This window comes from Malania oleifera, chromosome 2, assembly GCF_029873635.1.
Source record: "Malania oleifera isolate guangnan ecotype guangnan chromosome 2, ASM2987363v1, whole genome shotgun sequence".
Lineage (NCBI taxonomy): Eukaryota > Viridiplantae > Streptophyta > Magnoliopsida > Santalales > Ximeniaceae > Malania > Malania oleifera.
This window is the reverse complement of record NC_080418.1, coordinates 70,330,424-70,348,259: the sequence shown is the minus strand read 5'-3', so window position 1 is coordinate 70,348,259 and position 17,836 is coordinate 70,330,424. Positions and strand designations below refer to the sequence as shown.

Sequence of the window (17,836 nt, the reverse complement as noted above, 5' to 3'; positions counted from 1 at the left end):
CAAGCATCTATAAAATAAAAGGAAAGGATTAAAGAAGTTGAAACATATTTTGTTGATAATGTTGTTCCAATAAATTTTAATGCTAGACCATCAAACTCCGTTTATCTTGATGTAACTGATTTCCTTGTAAATCCAGATGAAACTAATGATGTAATATTTTAAGATATAAAGTAAGTAATATTATATTTGGATTTATTATCGTATTTATTATCGCTATACTCAATTATGATAATGAGTTTTTAAAATATGTATTGCAGCGTGAATTGTCTTAAAGTTTTGATCGATTCTAAGATGGTTTTGGAAGAAGTTCGTTTAGCTGACAGTGCTACAACACACACAATTCTTTGAGATAGAAAATATTTCCATTATTTGAATATATCTTCAACAAATTTTCATACAATATTTGGTTTTACAAATTTGATTGAAGGCTTTGGAAGAGCTAATATAAAGTTACCTAATGACACTTTATTAAAAATTGATGAAACTTTATATTCCAACATATCTAAAAGAAATCTGTTAAGTTTTAAAGATTTAATGGTTATCACATTGAAGCTACAAATGAAGATAGTAAATAATTTCTTTATATTACTTCTATTGTTTCTGGGAAGAAACAAATTTTATAAAAATTGCCAACTTTATCTTTTGGATTGTATTATAAAAAGATTAAAACAATTGAATCGTATAATGTCTTCCACTAGAAGTGTAATGACCCAAAGTTATTTACACTTTGGCATAATCGACTTGGACATCTTGGAGATGTAATGATGCATAGAATCATTAAGAATTCATATGGTCGTCAACTAAAGAACAAGAAGATTCTTTAATTAAATAATTTCATATGTACTGCTTACTCTCAAGGGAAATTAATTGTCATTTTAATAAAGCGGTATACCCTACATTAGGGGGAGAAAAATCAGTGCCTGAAGCACAACATGAAATCACATGGAATGTCATGAATTTATCCTATTTAGATTCTTGCACAAATCATATAGTGAACTTGAAGTTCAAAAGATTATACATTCGCAAGGAGTTACAAATCAATTACCAGATTCTTTTTCAGATACCAAGGCTGTAACAACCTACTTATCTTATCATATACTAAAGCATAATTAATAAAATATTCAACCCGAAACCCGTGGGTAACGGGGATACCTGTTAATCACAGCGGAACTTAGGCAGCAGTAAATGTAAATCGCAATCTCATAACCACAAGGTACATAATACCAGAGTCAAATATAATCCAAAACACGGTGTTTATATACAAATTCCCAAAAATACAAAAAATATCTCTAGGATTCCACATCAAAATCTTTTGATCCTATTTCAAACTTATCCTCCTAACTCGGCAGCCCAACTAACTCAACGGCGGCCTCAATCCGTCGGTCTGTCTGGGTTTCCTGAAAATTATTTAAGTTTGGGGGTGAGACACTTCTCAGTAAGGGAAAATAAACTAAATACAGCTGTGTGACAACATGAACATTTAATACTATAATACATATACAATACATTTTATATACTAGAAAACATTCATGATAACATATCTGAATAATCATAATTTTCATAATTTCTATTAATTTATACTGGTCATGAAATGTCTAATATAACTGATAATATTGAAATTTACCTAGGATGTATAACTGACTGATGTCATGTATTACCCCCATGACGGGTTGTGCAACCCGAAGGCGGAACCCGACAATGGTTGGCCAACCACTGCCGAGTAAAAAATGTCTGTAAGTATGATGGGCCCGTCACACCCTAGTCCAAACTTTCAGGTGGACGTCTATAACACTACACTAAAAGCCACATCGACTATCCATCTCCCACCCCCTTGTGGGGCGGTTAGCACAAGTTTGAACATAGTAATCTGATCGGTGAAGCTACAGTACCGTGCTCTTGTAATTGAACTGAACTATCATCCGGGTTCTGATAACATATAATACATGATAATATACTTGTCTAACATAAATAGATTGATAGTATTTTCTTAAATAACATACATATATATGGCCTTGCGCCAGTTTCTTTCATATCTGCAGCCTTGCGCCGAATATTCATAAATACGACCTTGCGCCAGAATCATACGAAAAAACATGGCCTTGCGCCGGCTCTCAATGACAGCCTTGCACCAAATATTTCATACATATAGTTCTGAATAAATAATTCATTTATCATGTATTTAAAAATCATAATGTACTGCATTATTTCATAATCTCTAAAAACATGCTTTCTTCGTAGAATTGCCATATCATAATACCTCTCACGTAAAATAATATTCATGCTACACATTACTGTATAAAACCATACATTATATTCTAAAATCATAATTTCTGACATTTCATACATATATATATATATATATATATTTCAACATAATAACAATATTTTCCCAAAAATGCATTATCTCCATAATATAAAAATATAATATATGCTTTCCTGAAAATTAATTTGCTGATAAATAATAATAATTTGCATGAAAAATAACTACTTTAGTTTATTCCCTTACCTGATTTATGAGAAGAAACCCTCCCTAAAATACACTTGTCCTACACCCGCAGGGTTCCCCGTTCAATACCCTAGAAACGACAACTCTCAAAATTAAACTTTAGTATTTTTCTGTGAATAACATTTCCTATAACTATGGGAAGACCAAATTTTGCACAAAAAACCTTACCTTAACCCAGGGATGAAATCTAACTCTACCCCACCAACGCTCCGCTCCGGCAGACTTGTAGAGAACTTTCCCAAGAGCGTCATGGTGGCCTCGAATCGTCGATCTGGCGAATGTCGGAGCTGAAATCGAAGAGATAGGAGAGAGAAACTGTAGAGAGAGAGAGAGAGAGAGAGAGAGAGAGAGAGAGAGAGAGAGAGAGAGAGGGAAATTTTCTGATTTCTTGCATAAAAATTCGAGGTTTGGGCTATTTATACTATGGGCTTTGTCGTCGAACCACGTCACCTCGTCGACGAGGTCAAGAAGGCTACTCGTCAATGAACTTTCCCCCTCGTCAATGAAATTCAGAGTTGCCCAAATATCATCTCGGTATCTTCTCGTCGACGAGACACACTCTCGTCGACGAAGTCTGCTGCGTCCTTTTATTATTGTTTATATTTTCCCCTTTCTCTATTTTTTAAACACCATCATTCTTTGGGTCATTACAAAGGTTGTTGTCTTTACAAGACTTAAAAATATTGTTTTGATGATAAAAAATCAGAGGAACTTAACATATTTGGTTAAGTGATGATATTTCAAGACTCAAGTATGTGAATACAAGGTCAAGTGCACACAAGGATTATTGAAAGCTTATACTCCAAAGAAAGAAGATCTCATATAGCTCATATTATTAAAGCATGGATTCAAGATGGAAAAACATGAAGACTTGAGTGCTCAGAATGTCAAAGTCTTAAGAAGTCTTTATGTAAGTACTTCAAGCAATTTCAATATGGATGCATGAAGCTCTTAGGTGAAATAATTGGACCTAAATACCTTTTAAAATACTTGAAAAATATTTTTATAAGGTCAAAAGTTATTTCAAAAAGGTTAAAATTAATTTTGGAATGAAAAGCACCAAAACAGGATTTTCCAAATTTTGTTATTTTTTCCATATCCGCATTGATGTGCATTTTTCTCTATCAAACACTCTTTATTGTAAAATGTGTTCAACATGAAAGTTGTGAAATTTTCTTTTAGCATACCAAGAGCATTTAATTTGGAGTTATATAGAAAGAGTTATGATCAAAATATTGAAGTGTGGTTGAAGCTGTCATGCAGCTGACCCTTGTCTATTTAGGTGACTAACAAGCAAACAGAACCTGTTCAGGCGACTGACCCTATACTGTGTTGCAAAAATATGCTAAATTAAAGGCTAAAACTTTAAGTTATACAATACTGAGTTACCGCAGTTAAAAATTAAGCAACCTAAGAGTTTCGGTCGCCCGGACCTTAGGTTGGATCACTTGAATAAACACACAGAAAATTTGAATTTTTGTTTTGGGTGCCTGGTGAGCTGTTCAAGTGGCTGAGTTTAAGCGATTTCCAAATTGCTTGAGGTTCGATCGCCTGACAAATAGTTAGGTCTGCCAAACTTAAGGATTCGATCTCCTAGAGTAAAAATGAACTCAAACTTTGGGCGCCCGTGAAAGGTGAAAAGTAACTGCTCGAAGGTTCGATCGACCATAGACATTCAGTTCAAATTTGTTCGGTCGCCCAAGCCATGGTCAATGATTTGAATTTTTAACTATTCGGTCGACTGAGGCGCTTTTAACGCGCACAATTCGGTCGCCTAAAGCCCTTTTAAACTTAGGAATTTGGTCATGTTTTTGAGTATGGTTTACCCCTGTTTGCATAGTTATGGATTGTAAGATGTAGGGGATTTTCCTAAGTGAATGTGAAGGGACCTATGGTCTGTCTACGACTTAGGGTTTTTAATTTGACCTAAAAACCTGGTGTTGGTCTTCCAAAGTCTTATCTAAGGTCTTTGAGTTTATAGTTCCTACCATGCATGTCATGCATTAATTATTACAGACCTTGGATTATTATTACAGACTTGAATGATAAATATAAAAATAAGACTTAAAATAAACGAAAAGCTCCATGCTTTGCTCCTCTATAATTTCATGAAATGCGCCGAAAGATGTGGTCCTTTTATTTCTTCTCGGCTTCCGTTTCTCACTTGTCATCCATGCTTAAAAAAATAAAACTGTTCATACACTTAGCACATAGATGAGATACTTGTGGTTTGTTATAATCAAAACAGGGGACAGACTCAAAAAGTCAACAATCTCTCCTTTTTGATGATGACAAACACATGAGCAAAATTTGGGTTCGCTTGATAAGGCTTCCCCTTACAATATGCATTAAAAGAATGATATTTCAATAACTTTCATAAACAAGCATGAAGACTTCAGAGTTTTTCAAGTTATGCATTTAAGTACAGTTATCATTTTTATTTTGAATAAAAAAAGTTTAAGGAGAAAGGACTAATTTTGCTCTTATAAAACGTACCCCTGTTTTGTCATTAGCAAAAGGGCATGTAAAAAAAATATAACTGTTTTTGAAAAGCATAACAATTGAATACACAAAACAGTATAAATGGTCATTAAAAGATTTAAATGACATGAAAAACATAGTCAAACCATTGTAATTTAAGCATTTCATAAGACTCGTAGAAAATTGGAATTTGAAGACATGTGGCAAATATAAAAAATAGGTTTGAGCATAAACATGATCTAACTAGTTTGCATGCATTTTCACGTATAGTTAGCGAACCAGTTATGCAATTTAAAAGCATATATGCATATAATAATAATAATAATAATAATAATAATAATAATAATAATAATAATAATAATAATAATAATAATAATAATAATAATAATAATAATAATAATAAGGCAAGAGATAAGGAATTTTAATTTTGAAATTAGATCTTGCCATAAAGTATTAAAATAAAATTCTCTTTTTAATATTATCAATGAAGTGCTGAAGGTGATGCTTGCCAAAAAAACTATTAAAGATCATGCAAGCAAGCAAACTTTATTTTGGTTTAGCCCACGGGCCACACAACCAGAGCATGCGGGGTCAATTCATGTATACAATTATCCATCTAGGAAAGTTTTCACAGTTATATATGTATGTAGATTTACAAAAATCAAGATTTATCTATTATAGCTAAAAGTATGATTAAATAGAAAATTCAGAAACACTTGTATTTTAAGTAACATAAGTGTGAGTTATGATATGCCTTACCCTAAAATGTTATCTCAGTTATAACTTGATTAGTAAATGCATTATTCATGTAAACTCATTTTTCACACAATGGTAATAACATATTTCGTCTTACTGAGAGGTGTTTCACCCTAGAAATTCAACCATTTCAGGAAATCTAGACCGACATGCAGAGCGAGTTCCCCTGCAGGGTAAGTTTTTGAGTTGGGAGTTGTATTTTTGGGTATGCCCCTAGGACATTGTGCTTCTTTTGGGAGATGTATATGTATATTTTGGGAAATACTGAAACTCTGGTATTGTAAATAAGGTTAAAATATTTTTATGTTTTCTGCTGCATAGATGGTATGTTTTATAAGCAAGTATCCTTGGTACTACTTTGGCTCTAGGATGTTATAGTGAAAATCATTATGGGTATCATAGTAATAAGTATTGTTGCAAAAAGAATATATATTGTAGTAATTTTGCGGTCGTTACATATGCGGTAGACTTTGGAGGTCCAACTATGCAAGCTTTTAGTGAGTTGGGATCTAGGCTTGGTGTGATGTCTAGACGGTGCATCTTTCTAGTATATAAGAAAGATGGATTCAAGTTGGGTGATCCAATGACAAACAGGGTTGCGATTGGTGGAGACATGAATTTAGGTGTTAAAGCCATGTGACATCGTACTTAGGTAGATGAAGAGAAACAAATGTTAGAAAGTTGCAGTAGTTGCAATGAACATGTTATGCAGGTGGATTTGGAGACTCAGGGTAGAAGTGTAGGGGGTTCTAACTCAGGAGACTTGCAGTATCACGGGGTACACTGGAGCAGAAAGGAGATTGTGATGTAGGTGGAGTTTCAGACTCGGGGCAGAGATTCTGAGTGGAACGCATGTACCGGGGAAAGCATCATGACACGATGGACCAATGGGGAGAAGCAAGGTGCAACCATGGAGGAGGGCGAACCCTCGACGGTTTGGGGCCTAACCGTTGATGGTTTCAGGCAGTAGCTGCAAGGTGTTTTATTCTGCTCCAAACCGTCGACGATTTCAATCGGCGCAAGTAACGGAATTTGAATTCGAGATCAGTAGATTGGGCTAATTGGAGGGATTTCTTCCGGGAGAAACCTACATAAGTGTTTTAGATCAACTATAGGTCTTTTGTATGCATTAGATTGTTATATAAATAATATAATGTAACCCTAGATGGGATTAAACTTCAAGTAAGCTTCAAAGCTTGTAAGCTTCATTGATCATAGTGAAAACCCGAAGCGCTGCCCCCGTGGATGTAGGTTATTTCCGAACCACGTAAATCTTGTGCGTTCTAGTTGTATTCTTGATTATTCTTATTATTGTTTGTTTGCTTCTTGAGTGCATTTCATCATCGAGTGATTGCATTAGTGATTGTTGGTGTTCATCTATGATTGTATGCCTCCGCTACGCGTATTCGAGTTGAATGAAACGCCAATAATTTAAAAAAAAAAACTAAAATTAAAAATGAACATTATTTTTCACAATGAAAGAGACATTATAAATTACCAGGACGTCCCATATATCCATTCGCTAATTAAGATACAATGCCTTAAGCAAAGCAAGTATATATGCCATTGTCTTAATTCATAATTAATCACTAGTTAGAAGTTTAACTTAGGCTTCCAGTGGAGGCAATGAAGCATCATGACTGAGATTTTTCTTTCAGTTTAAAACTTGAAATTCTGAACTTATCAAAGTAAAGTTTTTGAAGTTGTTCTTTCAAGTTTAAAATTCAAACTGTAATTATCTACTTACCTATCTAGCGTAATCCTAAATTATTTATTTATTTTTTCTTAAATGGGTTACAATTGGATAAAAGACTCTTAATAACATAATATTATATTTAAAATATATAATTAGTATTAATCCCCTATGTCTATACCGTATTGTGTCCCTTTTTTTAAGGACATTATATGTCAAAATGTTGAACACTTATCATGTCGGACAGCCGCGTCTGTGTCCGTGTCCAAAAACAGATTTCTACAGTAACGAAACTGCGTCTTTCAATCCTTTTTTTTTTTTGAGAGGTAACAGCCTCTTTCAATCTTTGAAACAATTTCATACACATACAAGTTTTCTACTTCCGTCATTACATAAATGTGGGAATGAAGAACATGTATACCAAAAACAATTTCAATCTTTTGTACTGAGTGCACATGTGAGCTTTTTTTGGGCTCTGGGCATTGATTGTTGAAATGGAAGGTACAAAAGAATACGTATGCAACATATATATATATATATATATATATATATATATATATATATATCTCAAAAGCATGCTGTTATCAAAAGCATGCATGTTTTTCATGCATGTTGGGATGTAATAGTTAACGCCAACAGGAACTTTTTCCTTTGAAGTTCATTAATGACATGCCTTCATGCTTTGCGTGCAAGATCGAATAGCTGGCAGGCTGTTGCTTAAGAAGCCAAGAAGGGGCTTGACGGAATATGGTTCTCCGAGTTCGCACCAGACAAGCAAACATACTGTTAATTTGCTCTGTCTGGAACTTGAATTGCGCAAAGCTGAAGGCTTTGTTTTTGACCATTGATGTTGCCTTGCCATACTGCTCGTGTTTGTATTGTTGTTCATGCGTGAAAGGTAGAATTTCCAAATTTTCATGGAAAGGGGACTTCTCTATTTCAAATGCATGGATCAATGCATTTTGCGCAGAGTAGTCATGGGTCATGCTATGAGCGTGTTTTATGACACTCTCAAAATACAAGGATATTTTGAGATAAATTTGAATAGTTATAGGTTTATTTTGGTATAATTATGAATAGTTATAGGAATGTATTTGACATAATTACAAATATATTTTGAGACAATTATTAGTTATAGGGGTATTTTAGGATAATTATGGATAATTATAAGGGATTAATTTGATTTTTTGATAAAAAAAAAAAAAAAAAGGAGTAGTTAAATTTGAATGTAAATACTTTTTAATTAATGTAATATGATTGTGATTGGATTGGGAAATAACACATCTGAATGCAGTTGGATCTTTACCTTTTGTTTATTTATCAACCTTACAACAAAAGCTTTAAATTTTTATTCAATCCACAACCACACAATAAAATAAAACTTAATCAACCAGTCAAACCAATCAATTATCCAATCAACCACAATATCCAAACCAAGATATAAGATTCAGCTTTTTTTTATAAGAATTCAGTTTTTATTTGTTTGCAGCCCTGTGTATATGATTTTGATTCAATCTCTTAAAGTAAAGATTGATAATGGAAGTTTGCTTATATAAAGCCCTATATTAATGTATTTGCTTTCTCAAAATGAAGTGCAACATTCTTTCCAAAAGTTTAACCTTTAAATAAACTTTTAGTTAAAGAGTCTTTGGGTATTAACCAATCAACGTATTTCCTTACGGTATCCACAAAGTATGGATCAACCAATGTACTCTCTTGCAGTTTCCGTAAGCCCAAAAACAATTTAAATTTCAGTTTTTTTAATTTCCGAACTTCGTAGTATTTATGATTAAGAATTTAAAACATCCATACAGTTTATATGTATGCTGGAAATTAAAGAGAGTAAAAGGAAAGAGAGTGACACCACGATTTTTATGAGGTTCGGCTTATCCCTAGCCTATGTCCTCCCTTTGGTAAACCACCAAAGGATTCAATTAAATCAGTTCCTTTCCAGGTGGAATAACACTGTTACAAGTAATACCCCACGCTTAACATTCCTTTAATAGATTAGAGTAGTTACCTCTCCAAGCGATATCCACTAGCTTGGTTCAACGATCCAAATACCTTGGACTCGTCACAATCTACAATAGAATCAAAAAGAATTTCTGTGTACAAAAAACATTCTCAAAAAGAGCAAGTTAGTACAATTTAAGCACTATATACTTCAATATAAAATATAAAAAGAATTTAGATTGAAACTCAAGAAATTTATCGCCGATTTCCTTCTCTTGAATAGAATCAAGAACTCGATTTGTTTGCCTCAGAGAAGTTGTGATAAACTCAGAAGTCACTCAGTTAATTCGCAGCAATTCAGAGCACAAAACAGCAGCAAGAGAGCTTTGAGAGAGAGAGAGGGAGAGAGAGAGAGAGAGAGAGAGAGAGAGAGAGAGAGAGAGCTCTAAGAGATTATTCAACTCTTGGTAAGTTTGATTTTCATAAACCATGTATTTATAGGCTTAGAAAAACTCTCATTCGTGTTGCCCAAGTTTACTTGGAGTGTCCCCCAAGGTTTTAGAAAGATTGGGGCGCAAGAAGTTTAAATTTGAAATCAGAATATTTAAAAAATTTGGCTGTTAACAGTCTTCTTTCGTCTGGGCCTTCGGGTTTAGTCATTTGAACAGTTCAAAAACACTGAAGAATTTGAACTGATATAGGGTCAGTCGTCTGAAGATCCTGTTCAGACGTCTGAGGTGACACTTCAGTCGTCTGATGATCTAGTTCAGACATCTGAGGGTATACTGCTTCTTTAGAATCTATTATGGAAATTCTTCAGCCGTCTGATGAAATTCTTCAGACGTTTGAAGTGAACCTTCAATCGTCTGGACAGACAAAAATATGATTTTTCAGTTTATTTTTCAAACACTCCTTACTCTCTTGCTTTAATTACGTATTAAAATATTTTTTGGGGTTTTGAAAATTAGGTCTCTAAGTTTATAATACCCCTAATGAGCTTCAAAATATTTTCTCATGGTATTTTAATATGAAGTACTTACATTGCATATCCTAAAGCCCTACACTCTAAGCTTGAAGTTTTCCGTGATATGGTCGCTTTGAGTTTCCTTGGACTTTAGCTTGAGTCAGCTTTAGATTCCTCATCCTATGATCATTTTGGTGTTGCTTTGAACTTCCTTTGGATCTCTTTAAGTATGAATATAGCTTTAATGGTCTTGATCCTTTATAACTATTGAAGCTTTTGAACTTTGCACTACAAGCAATTTTGAAACATCATCACTTTAAAAAATATGTTAACTTTATCTTATTTGTTATCATCAAAATAAGATTTTAAGCCTTGTAAGGCCAGCAATCTCCTCCTTTTTGATGATGAAAAATAAGGAGCTAAAATTTGAGTAAGCCTTAAAAAGACTCCTCACTACTAAGGCAAAGAACAATCATAATCAAAAGTTTGCATTCTTTATGCATGAAATAATAGACAACAAGTTCCAAAGTAACATGAGAAGATACAAAGGATTGAATATTATAATTTTCAATGATTTCTAATAAACATAGATCATGATTATTTATCAAATTTAACTCCTCCTGAATTAAATGTATCTTATCTTCAATAAATTCAGATACCAATCGTGAATTATATGTATTCATGAAAGTGTCAAGATTACCAATTGGTTTTTTAAAATTATCATTCCATTCTTCAAATATTAATTTATTTCACGCAAGTGCTCATGGATACCGATATTAAGAATAATACTAATATCATATCAAATATTATTTATGTCATAACATGCTTAAGTTTATCCATGAGTCAATTATGCAAGAGATATATAATGTGAACCATCATTAGCATGTATAGTCAAGAATTAATTCATTATTCATATATCAATATCATTTAAAAATTTATGCTTCAAAATCATGCTCAAATTTTCAATATATAGTGAGCCATAAATCACCAATATGAGTCAAGTCATTATCATGTCTTTGACATTATCAAGATACATTACAAGTCAGCATTTTAGCATGTAAGCATGTATATCATATATAGCATATCAACATACTATGTAAGCAGGAAGCATATCATTATCATGTGCATTGTACTACAATATCGCTCAAATTGTTTCTCATTCTCAAATATCTTTTCTTAATAAAAAACTTATGCAATAAGCTCAGATTTTCTTTGATTTCATATGAGTTCCCAAGCTTCGTATACCTTAATACTTTCTAATTTAAGGTTTGTATGAATTATACTATGATTTTGGCCAACAATGTGTAGACACCCCATTTTTACCCAAGCCCAATATATTTATTATCATTATTATTATTTTATTATTATTAGTATTTTTATTATTCTTATTATTATTATTAATTTTCATTAGTCTCATTATTATTATTATTTTATTTATTTATTATTATTATTATTATTATTTTATTAGTGCATTATTATCACTTTTATTTTTATTTATTTTTACTTCTATTTATAATATTTATTATTGTTATTATTATTTATTATTTTCATTAATGTTAATATTATTTTTATTTATTATTAGTACTATTATTATTATTATTTATTTCTGTTATTATTATTATTATTATTATTTTTTTTAGTATTATTATTATTATTATTCTTATTTTACTATTATTACTATTATTGTTATCTCCATTATTATTAATATTAATATTTATTTTTGTTACTATTATTATTATTATTATTATTATTATTATTTTGTTATCATTTTTAGTATTTTTATTATTATTATTATTATTTTTATTATTAATATTATTTTGTTATCATTTTTAGTATTTTTATTATTATTTATTATTGTTATTACTATTATTATTATTCTGCTATTATTATTATTTTTATTATTTTTACCTTATTATTATTATTATTATTATTAAGCTAGGGTTTTGGAGAGTTTTTGTTATAAAAGGCGCTGCACAAGGCAGCCACAGCAAAAAAAAAAAAACGGGGGCGCAGCAGAGGCCAAAGCCAAAAAAAAAAGAAGAAGAGGCCTCCTTTTGATTTTGCTTCTCCGGCTTCTTCTTCATCTTCTTCTTCTTCTTCTTCTTGCCAGCACCTCATCTCCACCGTCACACCAGATCGCCATAGCCGCAAGAACAGGCCCGAACACCAGCTTCCACAACAGCGTCCGGAGCCTCCACAGCGTCATCCTAACTCTAGCAACCTGGTTCTATCTCAGCCGCCAGCAAACCCGAGCACTCAGCCCTCTGCAACTCTTCACAGAACCACCGAACTCAGCGAGCTCTGCAGCAGTCCTCCTCCAGCCGTTCCAGCCAGCCTGGCTCCCTGCCATCCCTGCAACACCAGACCCTTCCGCAATCATCTCCGGCCGCTGCTGCAACACTCCGGCCACCGGCCACTCCTCCTCGTCACACAGCGACCCGCAGACAGCACTCCTCTTCTCCAGACTCCCGGCCACGCACAGCAGCCAAGCAACCCGCCCTGTAAGTCCCTACTCTCACCCACACACACACACACTCACGATTTACGTACATATACATATATTGGTTGTGTTTAAAATTTAAGAGTTCCAGATTTTTTTTATTTATTTTATTTATTTATTTTATTATTATTATTTATTTATTTACTATATGTTATCATTGTTGTTATATAGATTAACTGTTGTATATGTTTTTATTTATTGTTATTTTTATGTTGTTATAATGTATATATTTATGAGATATTGTTATTATATTATTATTAAGTACTTATATTATTGTATTGCTTATATTTGGCTTTATATGGTATTGTTAGTATTTTAGTGTATATAATATTATGACTTTGTTATTATGCTTATATTTAGTAGTCCTTATTAATATATTATTATTATTATTTATTATGGTAATTTATCATTAGGATACCATATTATGTAGAAAAGTAGTGTGCCATTATGGTAGTTCATTAAGTATTGTGGTAGATTATTATTATGGTAGTATATACAATGACCTGTGTATTTATTATTTATGTGCATATTCTACGGCAGATTTATTATTTGAGTAGTTCCCATAATCACGTTCTTTCTCCTTACGTGTCAATAAAAGTGCATAATTTCTAGGGATTGATTATTTCCATACTAGATTACAGTATTAAAGTTAGGTTGATTATTAACATTTAGGATTTAGCATTGAGATTTCGATTATTATGATATATAATTTTTACGTGTTATGGTTTATAGTATTAGAAGTACATTTTTCCTTTTTTATTTAGTTATTTGAAATTTCAGAAAAATATGAAAAATTATAAAAATAGAAAATTAAGAAAAAATTTTATTTTTATTTTTTTAATTTATTGATTATTTCAATATACAGTAAAAATATAAATATATATATGTATAAAAAAATAAAAAAATAAAAGAGGCAAGAAAAATACTTTGAAACTTAAAAACCATTTTATTTTTTATTTTTTTAAAAATTCCAAAAACCTCCCAACTAGTATTTTAATACTTAGAAAGACTCTAGAAAATTTTCAAAATTTGGGAGGATATTTTGTAAACTATTTTCGATTTTAATCCCTATGATTTTATTGCGGGGGTATGAGCCTTCGGGCATCACGTACCCTAAGCTCTGAGGGAATATATATATGTATATATTATCTTTATTTATTTATTATTTTATTTATTTATTTCTTTTACGTGTATTTATAAATTCATAAAAAGGAGTAATTTAAAGAATTATTAGATTAACTTAGGGATAATTTCAAATTAATTAGGTACCGTTTGTAAGAACGGGCGCGTAGGGGGTGCTCATACCTTCCCCTCGCGTAACCGAACTCCCGACCCCAACTCTGGTAATGTAGACCGATTCTACCCCTAACGGGGTGGTAATCATGTGTTCTAACCGCACTAAAGGTTAGTGGCGACTCCTACACCATGTTTTTCTTGAAAATATTAAATTAATTTTAATTTCGCCACCCGGGGCACACGCGCTCCCGGGACGCCGCGACAGCTTGGCGACTCCGCTGGGGACCTAGAGAGTCGAGCCATTAATTAATTAGAAATTATCCCAAGTTCTAATTTGATAAATCTGTTAATTACTCCATATTTTGTAAATATTGTAATTTGTAAATAACTTTACTTAATTGTAAATATTTTGCTTCCATAATTTACAAATAACTCTACTTAATTAAAAATATTTTGTTTCCTAATTGTGTGAATATTAATTGTAGATATTTTGTTTCTAAATATTCTAAATTGAGCATATTAATTGTAAGATATTTTGAATAAGTAGATATTTTGTATACAAATCGTAAATATTTTGCTTCCATAATTTTTTTAAGTAAGTATATTAACTAACAATATTTTGTTTCCAAATTTCTTTTTTTTTTTTGAATAAACATATTAATTGCATATATTGTGTTTCATTATTTGTAGATAGTAGATATCTTGTTTCCATATTGTTTATAGCATATGAATAAATGTGGGGATAGCGGGATTAGGTTAAATTTAAATTCACACACTCTCACGCTCTATACCCGAGCTTTCCTTACTAGGATTAGATAGGAGTGTAATAGCGTTTGTCCCCACGTGGCAGGGCTTGTGGGGACCCGCGAACCACTCCACTCAGTTTTAACTTTGTCCAAACCCCTTTTGGGTGAGGATGGAGGTTAGATTGGGAACCTTTGTATATAGGGATTAGAGCTTACCCACACATACTTGTCTATAGTCTTCCCTAACTAGGATAGAGCCATGAAGAACGCTATATATACGTACCTACCCTAGGTTGGGACAGGAGCCACATCCTTCTCCATGAATAGTGTGTTGTATATATGTTGTGGAATACTTTGTATTATATCATACATTTGACATACATTTAGACATACATACTACTTAGCCAGTATTCAGAAAAAGCCCAGTAATGAGACAAAGGCCCATCCTTTCAAAATGAAGCACTTGGCCCAACTATTTTAAAATATGGGTCGGCCCAACCCTTTTCAAATAACTCGGGCCCAATTTTTTTAGAAATAACAAGTATAGGCCCAACCATTTCCTAAGTAAAAATTCGGCCCAGACCTAATTTTCCAAAATGGGTCAAACCTAATTTTCAAAAATGGTCTTTGGCCCTATTACCCTAAAAATCTGGGCCAATATTTTCTAAACAATCCAAGCCCAAATCCTTTTAAAACTAGGGCTTGATCCCATCACGAAATATATTGAAGCTCATATTTTAATATACTTGAGGCCCAAGTGCACATTAAAGTCCACAAGCCCGTATTGAACAAATCCCATGGGTTGACCAACCTGGGTCAACCCCAACCTCAGATCATAATTTGACCATTCATAAAATCTGAGGAACATTGACCGTCATCAAGGAGAAGAATGATTGAGGGAAGAATTGAATTGAAATTGTGATTGTCTTAATCTTGAAATCTCTCATTAGTGGGACTTTTCCTAGAATGCTGACAAAGTAGTTAGTTAGGTTACATTGCATCCATGCATTCATGCATAATTTCACACATAATCATGCATGATAGGTCACATGCATGGTCATATCTCTATTTGTATGTGTAATTGCACTAGTTGCATCCATGCACAAACATTCATTGCATTAATGCATTCATGCATAATTCCACACATAATCATGCCCGATAGGTCACATGCATGTTCATATCTCTATTTGTATGAGTAATTGCACTAGTTACATCCATGCACAAACATTCATTGCATCCATGCATTCATGCATAATTTCACGCACAATCATGCACGATAGGTCACATGCATGGTCATATCTCTATTTGTTTGTGTAATTGCACTAGTTGCATCCATGCACAAACATTCATTGCATTAATGCATTCATGCATAATTCCACACATAATCATGCCCGATAGGTCACATGCATGTTCATATCTCTATTTGTATGAGTAATTGCACTAGTTACATCCATGCACAAACATTCATTGCATCCATGCATTCATGCATAATTTCACGCACAATCATGCACGATAGGTCACATGCATGGTCATATCTCTATTTGTTTGTGTAATTGCACTAGTTGCATCCATGCACAAACATTCATTGGATTAATGCATTCATGCATAATTCCACACATAATCATGCCCGATAGGTCACATGCATGTTCATATCTCTATTTGTATGAGTAATTGCACTAGTTACATCCATGCACAAACATTCATTGCATCCATGCATTCATGCATAATTTCACGCACAATCATGCACGATAGGTCACATGCATGGTCATATCTCTATTTGTTTGTGTAATTGCACTAGTTGCATCCATGCACAAACATTCATTGCATTAATGCATTCATGCATAATTCCACACATAATCATGCCCGATAGGTCACATGCATGTTCATATCTCTATTTGTATGAGTAATTGCACTAGTTACATCCATGCACAAACATTCATTGCATCCATGCATTCATGCGTAATTTCACACATAATCATGCACGATAGGTCACATGCATGTTCATATCTCTATTTGTATGTGTGATTGCACTAGTTACATCCATGCACCAACATTTATTACATCTTATGGTCATGCATTAGATACTCACACATTCATGCCTTACATAATCATGCATTCACGATTCTAAAAAGGGAAGGTTTTGGTTTGCAGTGCCTAGCCACAGAATTCGTCTGAGCAAGCAACATTGAGACTGTCACGCATCAATACAATACCAGGAGAAGGGTAAAAGAAATGAGTGAACAATTGGAAGGTAGAGTCCTAGGCATAGAACAAGGACAGGAAGAATTGATTGAAAAAATGAGTAAAATTATGGAATTATTGATGAACAAAGGAAAAGCGGTACAAAATGATTCTAAAACAGATATAGACCCTACTCATCCTCCAGGGTTCACCCTAAATCATGGACAAACATCAGCTCCACCACCGGGCGTCATGGGGGATCCAATGACAAATATGCCTCCATTTATCCCAACTGTGCCAGCACAAGGGTTTCCAGTGGTAGGGACTTCCCCTTTAGCAACTCTTGATATGGGGATAAATAGATCTGAGTCTGAGCGTCGTTGTGATGTATTGGAGGAACGCTTGAAAGCAATTGAAGGGTATAATACATTTCACTCCGTTGACCCTAATGACCTTTGCCTAGTACCAAAGGTCACTCTGCCGCCAAAATTCAAGTTGCCGGATTTTGAAAAATTCGATGGGACCCACTGTCCTCGGACCCACCTGCGCCTGTATTGCCAAAAAATGGCTGCACATACTGATGATGAAAGGTTGATGATGCATTGCTTTCAAGATAGTTTGACTGGAGCAGCTATCAGATGGTACATTCAGCAGGATCAAGCTCGAATTCGTACTTGGAAAGATCTGGCAAATTCCTTCATAGCTCAGTACCGCCACGTGATAGAAATGGCACCTGATCGCATGACCTTACAAAGCATGCAAATGAAACCTAATGAAACATTCAGAGAATATGCATATAGATGGAGGGACATGTCCATCC

At 33.3% G+C, this 17,836-nt stretch overlaps 1 protein-coding gene across 1 annotated transcript in view; it reads right to left on the bottom strand.

Moving 5' to 3' along the window:
• Positions 1-12,559, bottom strand: part of LOC131148240 (uncharacterized) — a 33,294-nt gene extending 20,735 nt beyond the window's left edge. Inside the window, exon 1 of the mRNA XM_058097965.1 lies at positions 12,486-12,559. Coding sequence (XP_057953948.1) covers positions 12,486-12,559 — 74 coding nt within the window. The remainder of the gene's footprint in view (positions 1-12,485) is intronic.
• Between the last annotated feature and the right edge of the window lie 5,277 nt (positions 12,560-17,836).